Here is a 20,845-nt window from a genome sequence, read left to right on the forward strand (position 1 = left end):
AAGGGTTAAACAAAAATGCATAACCACTAACATGTGCTTACTTAGTATGTACTGTTTGTGTAAACAATAACAAAGTACAAGTTTACTACTGTACACCTGATCTGGACATCTAACAGCAAAATAGTCAACAATAGCAAAACCGTAAACAACTTTCACTTGGCAATGTCACAACATGATGTGCTTCCTGTTACATTATTTTTAGATTTTGAATGTTCCCTTACTGAATGAATCTTTGGCTTTTGCATATACTGTCCGAGGTTTACAGTTACAAGTGCTTTATTAACATAAAAAGTGTTGTTATACTTATTTTTTGGAGTTGAAACTTTTCACCCATAGCAACGTGGTAAGCTTTAGTAAGTGTCTATAGGATCATTTGTGATAGTCAAGAAATGGATACACTGCAGTGTAGATGATGCCTAAAATTCTAATCATACAAAATACATTGCTGTTTGCTTCATGTACAGTTGTGAAAATGATTAATGAAAGATGGCTGATATACATGGAAGTATGGAAAACCCGGAATGCCGGAACAACCCGGATCAGCATTAATTTTACGATTGGAGTCACGTGCAAGCACTAGCACGCAAGATTATGAATACTACACAGAGGAATGAACAAAATTTGTCTGCTAATATGTTCTGTAGCATTTATATCATCCTTACTTGTAGCAAAGCTGCAGGGTATAAGATAAATCAAGAGAAAAGTGAGCGTTAATTAGGATTAGTGCATGTAACCATGCATCCTAAACCAACCCAGCTATCTCAGCTACACTCCATACCCTTAACTAATAACCAAACGATTTGAAGGATAATGCAACTTCTAGCTAGTACTGTGCTAAGTCGCTACAATCCATTTTTGTACTGAAGAATGTCTCTGACCACCAGTAGGCTAGCTAGTTTGTGTTAAGTGTAGCCAAACTATGTCTTGGGATTGTAGCGATTTTGTAGTTAGGAATGCTTAGATGAAGTTTTGGCTGAGAAAGATGGTTTTCAGATAAACGATTTAATGTGTATTCCAATTAACAATCACTGTCATGTTAATTCGTGGTATACCCTGCGGATTTGTTACAAGTAAGAATAATAGCAGCGTTGTAGAGCTTATTAGCAGACAAATTTTGTTCATTCCACTGTGGCATCTTTATATAATCTGGCATGCTAGTGTTTGCATGTGATTCCAACCATAAAAATAACACTGATCTGGGTTGTTCCGGCATTCCGGGTTTTCCATATATATTCCCGATATACATCATCATGTCAATATACAGTGTACAGCTTGAATAATGCTTCTTTGCAGTATTGTTGGATCCTTCTGCTAAACAATAAAAACATTCTAATAGAACAGTCAAGAAAGTTTTATTATCCCACCAGACAACAACCTGCATTGAAACCTGTTGATGGACATAGGCTACACCTGTAACTAAGCTGTCAACAATAAAAGAGATTTCTAGGGCCTATTATGAGCTTTGGAAACTTCACTTGCAACTTCTGGATAAGAGATTGTGTGATGGGGTATTCACTAGTATGCTTTTTTTGCTGGAGCGACTTCATGAGGAGGTCCTATGACTGTTTGTAGTGTTATCCTTAGTCTAGGAACTCCAGCTTGACAAGTATACTACTGCTATAGTACATATCATGTGAGTTTTATCCTGAGGCTGCAAGTACAACTTATATACAGAGACTGTTAACTACGTGTTACGCATGGGTATGGTATGCCTCGTGTGTATTATAAATATGCATAGAAATTTTAGATGAGCTACAGGAAAATTTAACAGACTGGATAAGTAGAATTCTAGGAAAACGGGATTGGGATGGGGAACAGAAAGTGAGAATGGAATGAACAATGGCTATTATACATCATCATGTCAATGTACAGTTGCTTCTTTGCAGTGTTGTTGGATCCTTAAACAATCGAAACATTCTAATAGAACAGTCAAGAAAGTTTTGTTAACTATCTCACCAGAAAGCAACCTGCATTGAGACCTATTGATGGACTAGATTTAGTATGTAGACTAACCATTCCGTCAACAATGAAGCTAGCTACTCCATTGAAACCATAAACATTTTAAACATGAAGAGAAGTGTAGCTAACTGCCAGGTCCTATTATAAGCTTTGGAAACTTTACCTGCAGCTTCTGAATAAGAGGTCATGTGATGGGATATCCAGCAGTATCCTTTTTTGCTGGAGCGGCTCCATGAGTAGGTCCTATGGCTGTTCATAGTGCTGTCCTTAGTCTAGCTCCTCATTGGAACTCCAGCTTGACAAGCATCCTGCAGTTGTCACACTACATGTACAGGTGAACTGATTGTGGCAGATGTTTCACTACAGTTATCACAATTATACTTTTAAAATTTAGACATGATGATTTAGGTTTAGTATTGTGTCACCGCAGATTGTCAACACTGCCTTTGTAAGGCTACTCTCCAGCAGTGGTGTGGTGTTCTGAGTTATTCACACACGGTATTCATGGCCTGTCACATATTGGAATTCATAGCAACCTTTACCACATTACATCATTACTTCATTACACAACACCTTACATCATGTATTTCCATTGTAGTCAAACACAGGTACAAATACATAAAAAGAAAGACATACAGAAAGTTCAAAACTGGAGTGACACAATAGCGCAAGGCATGTAAATCTACATGCCTTGTGCTATTGTGTCACTGCCTTGCACTATTGTGTCTGCAATTTACATGCCTTAGCACAAGTTCATTACTTGCCTTGCGCTAAGGCATGTAAATCTCTCGATGTTTTAATAGTTGGATAATATGTTAATGGTTTCAAGGAGTAGCTAGCAGCTAGTGTTTTATTTTTAGTTTTCAGTGTTGATAACTTAGCTAGTCTGTATCAGCATTGAAACCGGGTTGGGTCATCCGGGTCAACCGGGTCACATTTTGTCCAGGTCATTTGGGTCAGACCCACTTTAAAAATTATCTGGGTCTGACCCGGATTGGATCATGTGCGAAGCAAATTGTTTAGTTGGATGGTACAGAAGTGTATAAACGTGTTATAGTCAAGTCCTGATGTAACTCAGCTTCTTTTGTGAACCACACCCACTTATCAAATGACTGTCTGCAACCATACGTGCAGCCACGCCCATTTATCGGTGATGTTAAAGTCTAAAAGTATGCATGAAACCATGCTCATAGCTGCCTGCAGGCTTATGTGGAGCCACGTCCACCAATCGATTGTTATTGTATGAGATAGATCAAGACCAGTTTCTTTCGTGAGCCATGCCCACTTTATATCAGGAATGAGTCATACTTTTTAAAATTATGGTGTGTTAGTTATGTGCAAAGCCACACCTACTTGCAGGAAACATATCTTGCTTTTTGCAAACTGATTAACGTTGTTGTATAGACACCCTCGTCCTTAACGTGATAGTCACACTCAAAATGTAGCAGTAGGCGCACGCCTCACTTTAAGGTCAAATCCGGTTCAGCGGGCCATCCAAGTCAACAGTTGACTCGGTTCTGTATACCTAATTTAGTCTATCAAATTTATGTAGGTTTTCAATGCAGGATAGTTATAAACAAGACTGCTCTTATAGAGTCTGCAATGCAAGTAACTGCTCTATTAGAGTGTTTTAATTGTATAGCAAAGGGATAAAACAATTCAGCAAAGAAGCAATGTGCTTTATATAATTATTTGTATAGGGACATGATGACCACATTTTCTGTTGTTCTCATTCAATGATTTATCAGTTGTTCCTGTTCCTACTTTCTGTTCCTAGAATTCTGTTTTCCCTAACAGGTTGGGGTGACTTGTTCCAGTACAAGTTCTGGAGTACCTTCTACCCAATTGCAACGCACTATATTCATTATACTGATACACATAATATTCATATCCAATTCTATTACACAAGCTATTCACTGTCTACCAGATATTCCACCTATGCAGGGTGGAGTTGTTATGTATGTACATAAGCATGCTGAACTTGAAACTAGATTTTGATATTATTCTTGTCTGCAGTTGCTTAGAATTCTCTCTCAGTTATATCACAGCACAGAGATGGATACAGGGGGTCAAAGGGGGCTCTTGACCCCCCTCCAAAATTTTTTAGTATATATATACCAAGATCGAGATACTCTAATAGAGCAGTCACTCTAATAAAGCAGTCACAGTATTAGAGCAGTGTGTAGCGAGCTATGTAAGGATTTTTATGTACTTTATCAGCTATAAATGTGTAGTTGGTGAGGTGGACAGCTAATATTGTCAGCTGGCTGTGATTTTTTTTTTTGTCTCACCTTACCAAACCAGACAATGTAGTGCCTCAGTTCATTTTAACCATCCCCCCTCCCCCAACCCCTTTCCATAAGTCTGGATCCACCCTTGTCACAGCAGGAGTAGAATATCTTAGTTATTGACCCAAGTCCGAGGACAAGTGTTAATAACTACGATACTCTATGAATGATGTGATATAATTGACTTATATCAAAAAGGTTGTGGTATTTTGTCTATATGGCTTTAATTGCCAACATTGTGTATTTGGTTTGCTGCATTATGCTGTTTACAATGACTTCTTTTTTTCTGAAGTTATTGTTTGGGCAACAACTATCATATAGTTCCAATAAATCCTATAATGTATGGCTTTATTGGGATATAATATATCTTGTTCCTTTTTTGTTCAGTAGACCAGCTCTGAGTGACACCGTGTTCTCTAGTTTTTTTGTATCACTAAGTGTATCCAACTATGTGAGATGTGTGGAGCCATAAACATAAAACATGATACACTACATGTGTATAGTGAAGTTTGTTGGATTAGTATGTACCGTATATGGCCGTATTAAAGCCGGGCTCAAATACACGCAGGGGCTCAAATATACGCCGGGTACAGCTAGGAGACTGTCATAATAAATGCCAGGGCTCATTTAAACGCCGGGGTGCTAATGATATGTACTGAAAGGGATTCTAAACTCGTGTCAGCTGCTAACTATACAGTGATGTCTCGTCACCAGTCTTATGATGTCTTGTCTTGTTCGACTATGCCTTCTCTTCTGGTGATGGCCATAGCGTATTTATCATGGTCATTGTCATCTTTCCACCCGACTTCCAATGTTTCACCCAGCAAAGGAGTCCAAATGGGTTTATGTACGTGATGGGCTATGGATTTCGTATTTCGTAGGTACTTGTACTGACACCTGTCATTCTCAACGAGTGGCTAGTAAGAAATAAACGCCCAGGTCCAAATTAACGCCGGTCTCGTTTAAACGCCGGGTCAAAAATGATTTATAGGAAATAAACTCCCAGGCTTCTATACGGTCATATGCGGTATATCCTAATTAGATGAATCATGTGATGTATTGTAATCTATTGCCTAGGATAACAAGACACCAATAGAACTAGCAGTAGACGAAGGCAATAGTAGAATTGTCCATTATTTTGTTAAGGAAGCTCACATGGATACTTCGCAATTTGATGAGGTAATCATTTACTGTGTTCAGTGCAATGTAACATAATGCATGATCCAGTTTGTTATAATTGTAATATTTTGCCTTTTCTAAAAATAACATTCATATCATTTATAAATACACAAGCACGCAACAAAAGTGACAAATACAAATATACACTAGCTACATTCGTACTTAAATCACTATACAATTTTTAGATGATGACAAGTTAACTGCCTATAGGTCACAGCTGGTGGCAAAGTTTAAGAATTCCATGAACTAGCTCCGCTAAAAATGAAGCTACATTTTCCTAAAATGATTATTTATTCTTGGAACAAATAATTTGTTTATTTTACAAGTGACATACCCTGTAATATCCTTTGAGTAAGAAAATATATTGCGAAGGTGACATTTGATTATGGACTTAAAAATCTGTATAGCTTGATGACATCTTTGACGTTCTGTTAAACCATAAGGAAGCATAGAATGAAATGGCAGTGGTAATCTTTTCACAAATTTAGAGTGCACTCTTTCAAGCATAGTTGTAAGTTTTGCAGTAGTGGGATACCACATATTACAGTAGCTAGTGCATGTTGTCCTATGAATTACTGGAAACAAGGTGTCCTATCTGTTGTTGATTAGATCACACACTAACACTATTATCAGGGTTCTGCTCACACTGGTCGGTAGTGGTTCAAAGAGACTAGTACCTCCAAAGTCCGACAAGTACCTCAGCAGTACAATTCTTACTTATATCACTGATGTATGTGTAACATACTTAAAACAATAAAACACTCAACATATCAGTTCATGTTAACTTTAGGTCATCACTCTGGAATTCCTGGGCACAACCCTGTATTATATAGTGCATTTAAAGTCTTCTATTTTACGTCTCCACTACAAACATGTACAAATGCTAGCAGCACATTGAGAATAACTAACTGCTATTTGATAATCCTACAGTAGATCTACAAATGTAGATATATGTCAGGGTCAAATTACAAGGGTATTACACAGCTGATATTTGTTTGATTTTCTTTGATTTGATCTATTGTAGATACTGAAGTATGATATATGAACTTCACATGTATCATGCCAGAATAATTGGTAGTACTGTTTAGTAGGGTACCCCTCTTAGGTGACAACCGCCACTGAAGTAGCTGTGTCTAAAAAGCATCATAAAAATATCATATGCGATGAAAACCATTTTATGGAATAGTGTTACCCCTTTCAACATCAAGTACAGCATTCGAAAACAAGAAAACTCTTACAGGTGTCTGGATATAGGGTTTTAAACACCTGTAATTTAGTCTGCCTGCCTCACTGCTTGCCTGACCACAGTTGGCTAGAAGCCAAATGAAGCAGTACACGGCCACCATTTTACTCAACAACAAACTCAGGGTGTGATGTACCTTTTGTGGTTACTATGAATGTTTGCCTTCTGTGCTTTGCTATTCCCTTTATCTTCAATTAAATGGTTGTCTTCTTCATGCTAGGAAACCATGCCAATGCATTCCTTGAAGGAGCGTAATTAGACATCATGAAACTGTTTGAGGTGCTTAATGAAATGTAGTATCCCAGGTAGTATCAGTAGCAGCTAAGCTTGGCTAATAAAATAATAGTGCCATACCCTAGAACATGCCATAACACCTCTACAGAAAGGCACATGACACACATGAGTTTTTGTTATTGCGGCCTGAAATGGTGACTGTGCTGTTTTGTTTGACCTCCAGCCTTGTGAATGTGGTCAGCCTGGTAGGCTGGCATGCTGGCAAGCAGGCAAACCAAAAATCAGTAATTTTAATATTCAGCCTTCTATAAGTGTTTTCTTGTTCTTAATGTTACTTGCTGTATGATGGTTGCATCATTTTGGTGAACGCCAAGCTGCATTAATTATATGGGGCACTCTACTACTAAACAGTACTACACTGCATTTGTATGTATACTTCTTAAATTCACTTCTTCAATGTGGTATGGTAAAGAGATGGACATTGTAATATTTCAGTATACCAGTTGCGTTATTGTATATATGTAGGAGACAAGAAGGAGAATCGGTTCAATGATAGATCTGGTGATTGCCCAGGACACCTCAAATCGACAAACGATACCATCACCTAGTACAGGTACATATATATACACTTGTTGTTGTGTATTATTTGCATAACTACTTACTATTGTGTGTAAAATATACAAGTAAAAAAAAATTTGAAATTTTAAGTTCTTTACCTGCGATTGAATTAAGGATTAAATGTCTAGTATATCTGCAGGTGTAGGCGACCTCCCTTGTTTCCCTACTTTTACTTCTATGAACCCTAATCAAAATTAAACTTCCTAATTTTTTTGTACTTGTTTGTGTACTTTCTGTAACATCATACAGTATGATAGTACTGTACAAGTACACAGGAATTTTCAACTAGAGTAGGGACCATAACACATCAATAAAAAGCACTGAAACAAGTTAGAGTAGGCATGATATTAAATCACAGTAAAACAATAAGAAGTGTTATATCTCTACTGTGCTCAAGATACCATAACAGAACTGCACAGTAGGGATATAACACTTCTTATTGTTTTACTATGATTTAATATTGTGCCTACTCCAACTTGTTTCAGTACTTTTATTGATGTGCTATGGTCCCTACTCTAGTTGAAAATTCCAAATTTTTTGTGTATTTGTTTGTTAACTTTTTTTTGTAAATAATCATTATGACTGGTGAACCCACACATACCACATCTGAAATAGCGCCACGCAACCCAGCTATATCAATTATTGTATCTAAAGTGAATTATCCATTACGCTTCGTTGTCAGCTATGTTCAACCCATTACACAGCATTTCAGATCAAGAACTGTTCGATAAGCACCTCTGCAATCCACGCATATACTAAAAGAAAGAAATGGTGTGCACCCTAGTTATATTAATTGTCATCTGAAGAGTGAAGTATCCATTACACTTCATTGTCTGCTATGTTCAACCTGTTCGTTACACATCAAGAACTGTTCGAAAAGCACTTCTGCAATCAAAATAGCCACTACAAAAAGTACGGGAAATTTCCGTTACGAAGAGAAGCCATCACATGCTACCACCAAATTGACACTTTTCACTGTCAGCAAAGATGAATGAGATACAAAGGAGGACACTGGTAAGTCCATGAAGAATGCGTTGTACGTACTGCGGTATGCTGAAAGGCACCAGTCGGGCCAAAGCGACGTCGAACAGTGAAAAAATCAAGCCCGTAGCCTTAGCCATTATCGAGTTACGTTTGTCTGAAGGCATCAGGCAGTCAGTCAATCAGTCAGTAGAAAATTCCGTTAAATAAATTATTTTAAAATTCTGTAGCAACTTGTTGAAAGTGTTTCAGGTTGATCTGAAAGTTTGTTTGGGCTTAGTTTTACCTAACCAATACTGCTTCATCATCGTCAGGGAAAATTAAGGCTATTTTTGGGTGATAGTATTCCATGGGCCACGCCTACTCCTTTGTGGTCCCTACTATACAATAACTATCGTACTGTATGATAGTAGGGACCACAAAGGAATAGGCATTGCCCACAAAATAAAACCAGCCTTAATTTCACCTGACAGTAATGAAGCAGTATTGGTGAGATAAAACTAAGCCCAAGCAAGCTTACAGATTGACCCGAAACACTTTCAGCAAGTTGCTTTGGAATTTTTTTTTTTAATTATGGAATTTTTTACTGACTGAGTAACCGACTGACTGATACCTTCAGACACGTGTAACTTGATAATGGCTAAGGCTACAGGCTTAATGACGTATGAATAAGGTAACTGCTCAAGCTATTAAAACCACTATCGATCACAATATACTGATGTATAAATGATTGCCCTGTAGTTCTTTCACCTATGTATCAGGTGAGTGTGCCTGCATGTATATGTAATAGTTGTAACATGGGCATGAGGGCTTTGCCTGATATGTATGCCCGACTGCTTGAGGGCAGAGGGAATTATAGTAAGTAGTGGCGGAAACATTTCATTTTAGTGTTTGCATCTGTAACATGTGGCCATTAGCATGAACAATGTTAACAAAGCATCACATGATCACCAGGTATTGAAATTTCTGATTCTTCATAAGAGTTCTCGATACCAGACATTCTGGTATTGGTATCGATTTTATTGCTTATATCGCCCACTCCTAGATTGTCACTACTATTTTGAGAAGGCTGATTCATGAGAGGATAGGGGTAGGCAATATCTTCAAAAACAAATATCAGTTATTTTTGTTTTGGCACATTGCCTTGATAACTACTAATATTGTAATATGTAACCGTCCAGCAAAAACCCGTCTGGTTTGCACAGGCATGTGTATTGATAGGAGCTTATGAGCCGCCGAAGGAGCATGAAACTCGATTCCATCACAATCCAAATTATGTCACGTTTTTTGAATTAATACCATACCTGTTTCAGTGCCCATACAAAAGTCTCAATAGTAGCAGTGAAATTTATCCCGTATTTCACTGGTAGCAGTGAAAAGTTGTAATTGCAATTTCATTGGCTAGAATTTATGTTAACAATGTAGCGCCAATTAGTGTTGACATGTGTTTAGTACATAGTGACAAATTGCGTACATAGCAATGCTAATGCACAGCATGCCTATATGCAGTGAGTATGGTATTAACTAGGAATAACGTGGGTAGCAGTGAAATTTGGGATAAATACCACTCTTGCTGTATTGGAAATGGTAAATTTCAATACAACACTCGTGGTATTTATCCCAAATTTCACTGCTACCTATGCTATTACCTGTACAAACAGCACCTGTGGAAGATCGAAATCAGTAGAAATTATTGACGTTTTGGACTCTTTAGCAGTGCCATGCCCATCTCACGATTTGTGAAGGAGATGAGTTCATCGAAAATCCTATTTGCTCACAATGCTCAGGTGAGTGATTCTTGGTTGATTTAGGTGCTTGTTAGACTTGAAATCCCTGATGGATCAGATATTATACTCTTTAGCGGTGCCACGCCCTTCTACTCACGATTAGTGAAGGAGACAAGAGTTAGTAAAGGAGACAAGAGTTCATTGGAAATCCTTCTCCTTGCTCAGGTGAATACTTTTTGGTTAATTTAGACACTTGTTGTTAGAGACTTGTTTACTGCTTAGATAAGGATTTCGTGGAATGTGTGCATTAAGCTACATCATATGTGGTAAGCATAGCCACAAAGAATGGTATATCACTTACATACCACCATTTGCTGTGGTATATCAGTTGTATACCACAGTACAGTGCTTTTGTTCTCAGCCACAGGTGTAGTATATTTAGGCATGTAACCCTCAAACCACAGGTGAGTATTATATACACTGTATACATATTCCTACCTGCGAGTAGGTAAGTGTATACATACTCACTTGTGGTTTGAGAGCTATATACCTAAACATACTACACCTATGGTGGAGATCAAAAGCACCATGCTGTGATATATAACTGATATACCATGGTTTGTGGTTACACTTACCATATATAATGTAACTTCACACATTCCATGAAATCCTTATCTAAATGGTAAACAAGTCTCTAATAACAACCTAAATCAACCAACAATTATTCACCTAGGGCTGAGTTTAGTAAAATAAAATTTGATGAACTCTCAAGACGCAAGCTCCAGAAAAAAAAATTATGCAAGTTTTTGTTGCCTCACTGGTGGGCGAGTTAAGCTTCCAAATGATAAATCCTGGCATCATCATGTTGGCCTGTTCATAGGGAGTACAAACATCTTTGTTTTATCTAAAGGATTTCAAAGTTACAGACGTTTGTTTATGTTGTGGTGAGGGAAGAATTTACCGACGATCGTTTTTCTGTGATTTTGCCTTCCTTCTCGAACACAGAAGCATGCCTGGGGCAAAAATTATACCTTGGTTGATGCACAAATTCATGGTGAACACAATGAGCCAAAATTCAATTCCGTATGCTGTTGTATCAGTAAGTTATGATAATTTATGTAAGAGCCTGTAGATTCTTTTCTCTATAGCTACATATCAATTTATTTGCTTGTCTGGCTGTCTAGTACTGTATTTCCAACACTGCTTAACTTATGAAGCTGAAACTTAGCTAGTCAATTCCTCTGGCTCTGTAGAAAACAAAGAACAATTCAAATGCATTTTGAAAATTATGTGGATATCTACGGTTTTCTAAAATTAGGTCACATATATAGACTGAAGTATTAATTGTGTATTAGTATATCTGCTGGTACAACCTCTCTTGTGTTTATATTTTTAGCTGTTCACTTGTTTCACCAATACATTTTTTCTTTGATCCCTAGCTAATCCAACTTAAACTTCCTATTTGTAATTTTTCCTTCTACTAGTTTGTTTATTTTTATAACATAATTATGACCATTAATACCACATTAAAAGAAACAATGGCGCTATGCAGGTATGCCATAATATTAATTTTGTGTCTGAACACATGTCCCAACAATCAATTGTGACCAGATCTGCGAAAAACCGGCATAATAATGCATTTTCAAATTCTTCATTACCGAATATTTATAGTCTACTTAGCCAAATGTATGCTCTGGCCAAGTTTTAACCTTGTATGCCAACAACTTTTACAGTTGCAGCTCTACAAAGTAACACAACAGAAAGATCAATTTGTACAGCAAGTATTGGGAAAATATATTACATGCGCTTTCAAAAAAGGCTGTAACTTACAAAAAAATGCAGTACAGAGTTGCAACTTGCACCATTGTGTTTGCCGTGAATAGGGGAGTCCATTACTGGGTAAGTTTTTCTTTCTATTACCTTTCTTCACTACATACAGAGACAAAATCAGTTAAGAAAGATCAATCGTGTACGATTGCTTCGAGGTGATGTAAACAAACACCCATAACTCATGTATCCTTTAGTCTACTGCAATGAAACAAAAAATTTTGAACTCTTCTTGAGTAGGCAAATAAGATGATATCCAAGTTTTGATCATTGACCCTTCCTTCACAAAGAACAAAGAATTTAAATATTTTACAATTTTTATTCAATACACAAATATTCACCCATTGACAGTCAGTGTACAAACAAAGCACCACACTTCAAGGAGTGACTCTGCAGTTGAGACTACTAGCAGTAAGCAAGATAAAAACCCATATTGTGAATCGACACCTTGCATTGTCAGTGAAAAGAACTGGAACAAAAAAGGAGGACAAAGTTAAGTCCATGATGCATGTATATTGTACATACCGTGGTTGATGAATAGGCATAAAATTCAGCTAAATACAAAAATTTAAATTTCATAGAAACTTATTGGGAAAGTTTGGGGTCAATCTGAAGACATTTTGGGCTTGCATGGTTTTTAACCAATACTGGCAAACTGCATGTCATGAAGGAAAAGTAAGACTGGTTTTTGGGTGAAATTTTTGGGCAAGAAAGCCCATGATCCCTAATATACAGTGCAGTACTAAGTCTACCCGTACTGTATGATATTGACCAGTTTTAGCCATTTCCATATGTATATTGCATCTGTGGTTATGTTACTTTTCCCTATCTTTAATAGAAGAACAAAAAATGATACAAGAAGAGCTGGCGTATCGTGTAGCAATAACGAAGGGAATGGTCAATCCTTCTAGTTTTTCAATATATATTCTTGGGCAAGAAAATTCTGGTAAAACTTGTCTTGTTGCAACCCTCCTAGGCGATGATTTTAAAGAAAATCTTGCCACTCATGGTGCAGATGTAGAAGTATGCACAATACATGCTTCTAACTGGTGTCGTGTAAAACAAACCGAAATACCATCAAAGCTGCGAAAAACATATCATTGTAAGCTACGTGCTACAGCTGTAAACACAATATTCACCAAGCAAGTAGATCCTGTTGATGAGACTAAAACCCCACAGGAGCTTCTAGAAAATTTACCTAAACTTTCCAAATCAGTTGAGGCTGAAGTTGAAAAAGCAAAGGTAGCTGTCTCAGAAAGTGATGATGGAATTGATACCATTATCTGGGATTTTGCTGGTCAATCCATTTATGATGGATTACATTGCATGTTCCTGAAAGAGTGCAGTGTAATTGCCATAGTATTTGATGCTTCTCAAGATTTACATGCCCCCAGCAAATGCAGAGATAGTTGCAAGGATCCATACACCGAGCAATCCATCAATCCAGAAACTACTGGCTGTGAATCTGTTTGCTATTGGCTGAAAACTTTACATTCAATTTGTTGTTGTAGAGATGGCAAATCACTTCAAGCAAAGTCAAAATTTATACCTACCGCATTTTTCATAGCTACCCATATTGATGAGATTGGGGATGAGGAAGCAATTAAAAAGAAAAGGCAACAAATAATTGATCAATTAGTTGAGATATTTCGTGAACGTGATATTGCTCAACACTTGGCCGGCATTGGGCGTGGTCTTAGGGAAGCTTTAGAGAAGTTTTGTTTTTTCATAAGTAACAAAGCACGAAACAAGAATGAACTAGACCGTCTTAAGCATGAACTGATTCAAGCAGCGCAGTATATTCTTGATAAGAAGCATCCACTCATTTACCTTGACATGGAAAGAAAGTTTTTCAAGCAAGAAAAGCCTGTTATTACAACAGAAGAGTTTCATGCTATTGCTATTGATAGTGGGTTCTCTGCTGCAATACAAAGTGAAGAATTTAAAGGTGCTCTGACGTATTTCCACAATAAAGGAGCAATTTTGCATTTTCCTGACACTGAGTTGTTGCAAAATTTGGTAGTACTCTCCCCAGAGTGGCTCACAAAAGTAATATCTTATGTGATTGTAGCTCATCCTTATAAAATATCAGCTAGTCGTCATGATAAACAATATGATCGTTTACAGAAACAAGGTATCTTACTTGAGGATTTCATTGTGCACATGACACAAATGTTCAATGAAGACCAGCAACATTTTGGAGTCTCACTAACTTCTGAACAAGTGATTAATCTCATAAAGCATTTTAAACTTGTAGCACAAATTGACACAAATACTCGTTTCTTGGAAGAAAAGGTTCCTTTACCTGTGAATGATGGTAAAGTGTTTATCGTTCCATCAATTTTGCCTTTAAAATTATCTAGTAATGAAGTCACACTTCCATCTCATGGAGACAAGTATGCCTGTATAGTCCACTTCATATTTCCTGAACATTTTCTCCCTTTAATGGTATTCTATCAGCTACTCACTTTTTGCATTGAGAGAAATATTGAAAGAAGGGAGTATTTGTGCTTGTAAGTTTATATCAATGTGTAACAGCATTTTGTTAAGTAAGTAGAGTAACAATGTGCATTCTGATTTTATATTTTATATTGTACTAGTATTTGTGGCAATTATTTACTGCTTCTTAAGTAGAAAGTGCAAATCATTTCCATAAATTATATTAAAAGGATGAAATTTAATTTGAGTCCTCTTCTGTGCATGTGGAATCCTCACTTAGATGAATATTCTTGAATTTACTTCCACTTGTGCAGTGATTATGCACTTGCAGTGTAACAGGCACACACAATTTAGCACTTAACATACTTCCATACAACATAATTTTTTCACTGTCGTAGAGTTTTGCTATTAATGGTATCAATTTCCAAATTTTTCCAGAGAGCTAGTGTAAACCAGGGTGTATATCAACGTTGAAACCGGGTCACTACTGCTGACCCGGATGACCCGACCCGGTTTCAACGCTGGTGTATATTACTCCAAAATTATACACTTTTCCACTCATTAGTACTCTACAATAGGTTGAACCAAATGGCATTTACTACATGCATAAGTGAATTTTAAACTCCTTTACATACACCATGAAAATAAGTGTGCTCCATAAGATGTGCCATCTATTTCATTAACATTATATTCATTTTAATTCAGCTTGAGGAGACATCTGATTAAGTTTATGCTAGGAGATGATCAATTCTGCTATATTGGATTGTGTGACAGACATGAGAACATTGTAGTATCTATTACACCAGAAGTATCTATTACACCAGAAGATGCAGTCAGTACAGTAGGCTTTCAAGAGAGGTTGAAGTTAATTGAATTTGTTCATGCCAAATTATTGGAATTGGTTAAAACATTCATGAAAGCATCTCATCCTCCTACACCATACATGCCCTGTACAAGGTGTTATGAACCACACATTGACTGGGATGATGTAGTGTGTACCGGCAAAACACTTCGTTGTCACGATGGGAAAAGAATTGATATGGATTATTACAATGGACTGAGAAGATGTCAAGGTAAAGTTTTCTTTTATGTAAGTTGATTTTGTGCATACTACTCATATGTAACACTTTGCATGGGCAGATCAAAGGAAGCCGCCGTTGTATAAAACCCACTGGTCAGGGCATTATCTGTATAATGCCCTCTAACTTATGAGGTAGCAGTACCACCCTGTTTATATTATAAAAGCCCAAACTGAATTGATTATGGGAATAAATTAATGCTCACATAACTATTATCATGAATTGGAGAGAAGCACTCAGATGGAGGCATTTCATTACCCTTGCCATTCTACAAATTGGGAAACGTTAAGATGATAACTAGTCTAATAGTGCATACACAAAGGTTTCAGCACATTTTCGAATACAGACCACACCCACAATACAGATAACACAAGTTAAAAACTCTACAATGAAGTTTACCCCTTTATGCCTATAGTATATGTTGTAATTAGTCTTAACCCATCCACAGCCAATTTCTCAGGGACGACTGGCTGAATTGCCAAATTGCATCATATCCAATACACAGAACTACTTAGTAACGATATATCTAAATACTCAGTATATTATACTAAGGAAGTCAACTATGTTGTTTTTGTTGCATAACAGTAACCACAATGAATTTATCAAACAACAAAGCCTAAAAACCAGCACAAAATCCCAACTAACTATTCACCAAAGTGTATTACACTCCAAAGAGCTATTCTGTAGAGTTTACTTACAGCGTGATTCATTCCACAGCTGGTTTCTTCATGCATGATTTGTCCCATTTTTGCTGTTGTGCATGCGTATCTGCACTCGTGTCCACCATGCCACTTCGGGGATAAAACAGCCAACCATTGACCTTACCAATGTGTAACACTTTCTTTGTTATCAAATAAAAGTTTCAACTTGAACTTGTCTAGCATAAAAGGGATACACTTTGCACCATTGCACAACAAATGTGCACTAGTCTGGGAAGGATCCAGTTTCTCAGAAACAGGACCTCTATGGACATGTCTGAGTGCATCTTGTTATGAAACGTGTTTTACAAGTTATAACCATGCTAAAGTTTATTCCATGAGTGTATGCCGCCATTAATGGGTTAAACAATGCAATAGCATTAAAACACTTGTAAATTCTCTACGATTTGCCCAACTTGATTTTTTGTGTGACATCTTTAGGGCTCGTCCATTCATTGTAACAAACATAGCTGCAATGTTATCTACTGCCTAGCCATAATAGAATCCTTCAGGCATGTATGTAAAACGAATCCTGTGGTTACATTCCATTTGGCATGGGTGGTTAATCACCAGTTGGGCTATTAGCCTGCAATGGAATTGTTACATGCCTGATGTGTCCACCCTCAGTATTCAGGCTTGTGGCCCTTGAGCTGAGGGTGGACATATCAGGCAGGCCACTCATGCCCATGTTACAATTATAAATACAATGAAACTTATAAGTAAAAATATAGCTGCAAAGTATTGGCATAGTTAGTAAATTTCACTTAGAATTTTAGTCTATAAAGTTATTGATTATGACTTCAAACACTTCCTCACTTTGGCAAATGTTTCCCATATAAAATTTTCTACTATACAGTAATTTCTTTGATTGCTGTATACAACGGTTGTGATTCCAAAGCCACCAATGCAAAACCACTAATTTGCTTTGCAGTTTGAAATATATTGAGATGAATAGTCACATGTATTAACTTTTCTAATAAAGCAGTCACATAGAACTAGACGTAGCTATGGAAGACCTGAATTGTTAATGTAAATGGTCTTAGGGATCATTAAGAACTGGGTTTTTCCAACCAAAAATGTCACAGCCTCAATTTCCCTTCATGACAGTTTGGCAGCATTGATTAGGCACAGCCAAGCTTCAGATCAACCACAAACCCTTCCATAAAGTTTCTATGGAATTTTAAAATTTTCTTTTAAACAGAATTTACGCTGACTGATTAATGCTTCCAGCCAAGCATAACTCAACAATGGATTACCATGTCCATTGCATAAGTCAAATTTGAAAGTTATTAATTAAAATTTGAAGTAAGGTGTGCACTTCATTGAATGCCATTTTTTGTTTTCTACAGGAAAATCAGAGGAGGGTGGACACGATATAAGCACTACTGAAAATTATTACCGTTAATTGAATATTTATAATACCAAGACTAAAATGAAGTGATAAAACCTGTTTAGCAACAGCCACACTAATTTATCTTGTGTTTCTTGTGACAAACGGAAGAAAATGAGTACAAAGGTGTCCTATTTCCTGCTTGTTTATCCATGAGGACACGCTAGCGGCATCCGCTTTCCTTTCTTTAATTCCACGGGAGCGAGCATATAGGAGGCTTATTGTATATCATAATACCTTCTTCAATGATTGTTGGGCTTGAATAGAAGCTTATAAGGTGTCTATAGAGTGCAACGCATCAATTCCACTGACAAACTTACTGTACATGTGATCTTCTATAAATTCAAAGGTGATTTACGTGTAGGGAATAGCGGGGAAGAGTGGGGCAGACCGGCTAAATATACTAAATGTGAAGCACACTTTCGAATGGTGCTCATTTAAACTTCGCTGTAGGCTTGGTTATACTTTTAACACAAATGTATGCGCTCACGTGTGCATGTCCACCCTCCTCTGCAGGAAAAGTACAGCTGGATCATTAAAAGCCTTTTAAGGATGTTCCAGCATGATTGCCTGTTAAGGATGTTCCTGCATGCTCTGATCATTGTATGCAATCACTTTATGGTGCAGCTACATGTATCTACTCGCTCTTACAATGGATTTAGTGCTTCAAATATATTTTCATAGCATCTAAATAATTATGCGCTCCTTAAGAAAGATATCAATATGGAAAGTTAATGCCACAGTATGGTTTCCTTGTGGGAAGAGGATGACGACCATATGAAAACTGCAGAAAGCGGACACTATACTATAGTTGGAACCATGCAGAAAAGGCGCACGCTACCAATGAGTTTGTTATTGTGATGTAAAATGGTGACCTTGTGCTGGGTTTTAGTCATGCAATTGTGGTCAGGCTGGCAGGCAGACCAAAAATAAATAAATTTAACATCCAAATGTTTTCTTGATTTTCTACTAATCATACGTAAGTTACTTGGTTAGAACTCCTTATTCTCATATTAATGCATCATGAGTAAAACTGTATAGACGTGTGCATGAGGTTAACACCTTTAGACATAGCCTGATAGCTGAAGTCACCCATTAGAAATTTTAAGGGTATTATACACTTGTAGTATTTTAGCATGTTTGTGAAATGATTTGAATTTTTTGTCTTCTGTAGTAAATAGGTTTGCACCATCAACTGTACTTGAACAACATGATGTAGCAGCAGCTTCTTTCATACCACCCACCAGTATTAGTGGTACAACTGGATCTAAAGGTATGTAAAGAGATCATGAAATTATATCCACATAGCAACAGTGCAGTCACAGTACTAAACTAATGCAATAAAAAATTATAAATGTAATGCAATAAAAAATTATTAATGTAATGCAATAAAAAATTAATAATATAATAATAAAGTAGGGTTTTAGCGATAAAAAGCAGTGAAACAAGAGATGATGGTAGCTATACGGGAAAATCCATAGCTACTTGGCATTGTAGCAATATGGGAAAATCCCTACCTAGCAAATACCAAAGTAGAGATTTCCCCACATTGCTACCCCTACTTCACTTTTAATTAATAATTTTATTGCGCTAATTTGTTAACTTTTTGTTGGAGCATTGTTATGAAATACACGTGTAGTTGTGACTACCGTATTAGAGCATCTTGACATCACCACTCAGCTACACAGTAGATCAAGCTAATGGCCATGGCACAACGCCTTGTTTTCGTACAAAGCTAGATCATTGTCATGGCACATTCTGACCATTGAAGGGGTGTGGAATTTGTTTTAAAAGTACAGCTTTGCTACTACAGTCCGTTAAGTGCCTCAAATAATTTTGTGGCATTGAAATACACTCCTTGCAGGTGTGCACTGCTTTGTTTGGCCTCTAGAGTTGCAGGTAGACAGGCAGGTAGACTGGTGTCAGCCAATCAGATGAAATTTCGAGTTATTGTGATTTAAAAAAAATTCTATATTCGGATTCCTGTAAGGGTTTTCTTGTTTCTAATGCTATAATTGATGCTGAGTGGAGTAAGACTATTCCAAAAAGGTGATTTTTGCAGTGTATGATATTTTCATGATTGTTTTTAGACACTAGTTTTTAGCAGTACACGTCACTTTAGGGGGAACCCTACTAAACTATACAACAATGCTGTTTGACAAGCTTAAAGTAGCTAATTAATTCTGTACTCATACACCGTTGTATATACAGTGTACACAGAAAATCCTCATAATATAATCACGATACGCTTATAGTAGGAGTGGTCTAAACCTTTATTTTAGACTCTATTTAGGCTGTTTTGGGTGATACAAGTTAATCATTAAAGTGGTATTTTACACTGTACTGTTTACGTGCTTGAATATGTGACATGTCCTTTCACATTTATATTACTGCAAATTATGTATTACTCAAACAAGTGTGAAATCTTGCTATGACTGTAGGTGGTCCTACCCAGTCCACTCAAGATAACACTACTAGTTTTGAGCAAGTAGCTTCACCACTTACACGTGATGGACGTAAGACTACAATATTCAATTTCACACAGTCCTTGTATTATTATATACATATAGGACCTAAGATGTGGCCACTAAAGAAGATTGTCATTCCAAAGATTGCTGCTGACTGGAAAGATGTGGCGGACTGTCTTGATTTTGATATTAACACAATTAGGATTATAGAGAGTAAATATACCAATGACTGTGTGAAGAGTTGTGAAGAACTGCTGCGAGATTGGCTCAGTACAAACCATGGTAAGAAGCCAAAGACCTGGGCTACACTACTAGAAACTCTACATGAGATTGACCAGTTAGCTACTGCTGCTAGTGACATAGAAAATGAGCTACAGCAATTAATGAAAAAATAGATGTTCATACAGTAATTCTTTTTGCATTATGTTTTGTGATTTTGTATGTATTGTTCGAGTTTTGTGACAACTATCAACTTGAATTGAGATTGAGGTCATTCCATAGCTGTGTAATACATGCTTAACTTTGCTAGCATGTTTTATAGAGGACACAGATTTTTGACATGTAAAACAGAAGATTTTCTGCAGCTGCCAATCAAGGCTGTGATTTTGAAATAGTGCTCAGCTCATGGTTTTCAAGTTATCTGGTTACAAATGATTAAACTTTAATACAAAACTTATAATCATGTGTCAACATGCATGAATAATAGATGCATGTA

The 20,845-nt window shown here is 36.9% G+C and overlaps 1 protein-coding gene across 3 annotated transcripts; it reads left to right on the forward strand.

Moving 5' to 3' along the window:
• Positions 1 to 5,295: 5,295 nt before the first annotated feature.
• LOC136236540 (uncharacterized) lies at positions 5,296 to 20,612 on the forward strand. Of its 3 annotated transcripts, none has more exons than XM_066026727.1 (7): positions 5,296 to 5,426; positions 7,429 to 7,516; positions 12,895 to 14,569; positions 15,201 to 15,568; positions 18,837 to 18,935; positions 20,104 to 20,178; positions 20,233 to 20,612. In XM_066026727.1, the coding sequence occupies exons 1-7, from the start codon at positions 5,403 to 5,405 to the stop codon at positions 20,523 to 20,525; spliced, it is 2,622 nt and encodes an 873-aa protein (XP_065882799.1). In that variant the 5' UTR covers positions 5,296 to 5,402; the 3' UTR covers positions 20,526 to 20,612. The 3 variants fall into 3 exon arrangements, with proteins under 3 accessions (XP_065882799.1, XP_065882801.1, XP_065882802.1); XM_066026729.1 differs by having other exon boundaries at positions 12,898 to 14,569; XM_066026730.1 differs by lacking the exon at positions 18,837 to 18,935.
• Positions 20,613 to 20,845: the final 233 nt, after the last annotated feature.

Source organism: Dysidea avara, chromosome 10 (assembly GCF_963678975.1).
Source record: "Dysidea avara chromosome 10, odDysAvar1.4, whole genome shotgun sequence".
Classification (NCBI taxonomy): domain Eukaryota; kingdom Metazoa; phylum Porifera; class Demospongiae; order Dictyoceratida; family Dysideidae; genus Dysidea; species Dysidea avara.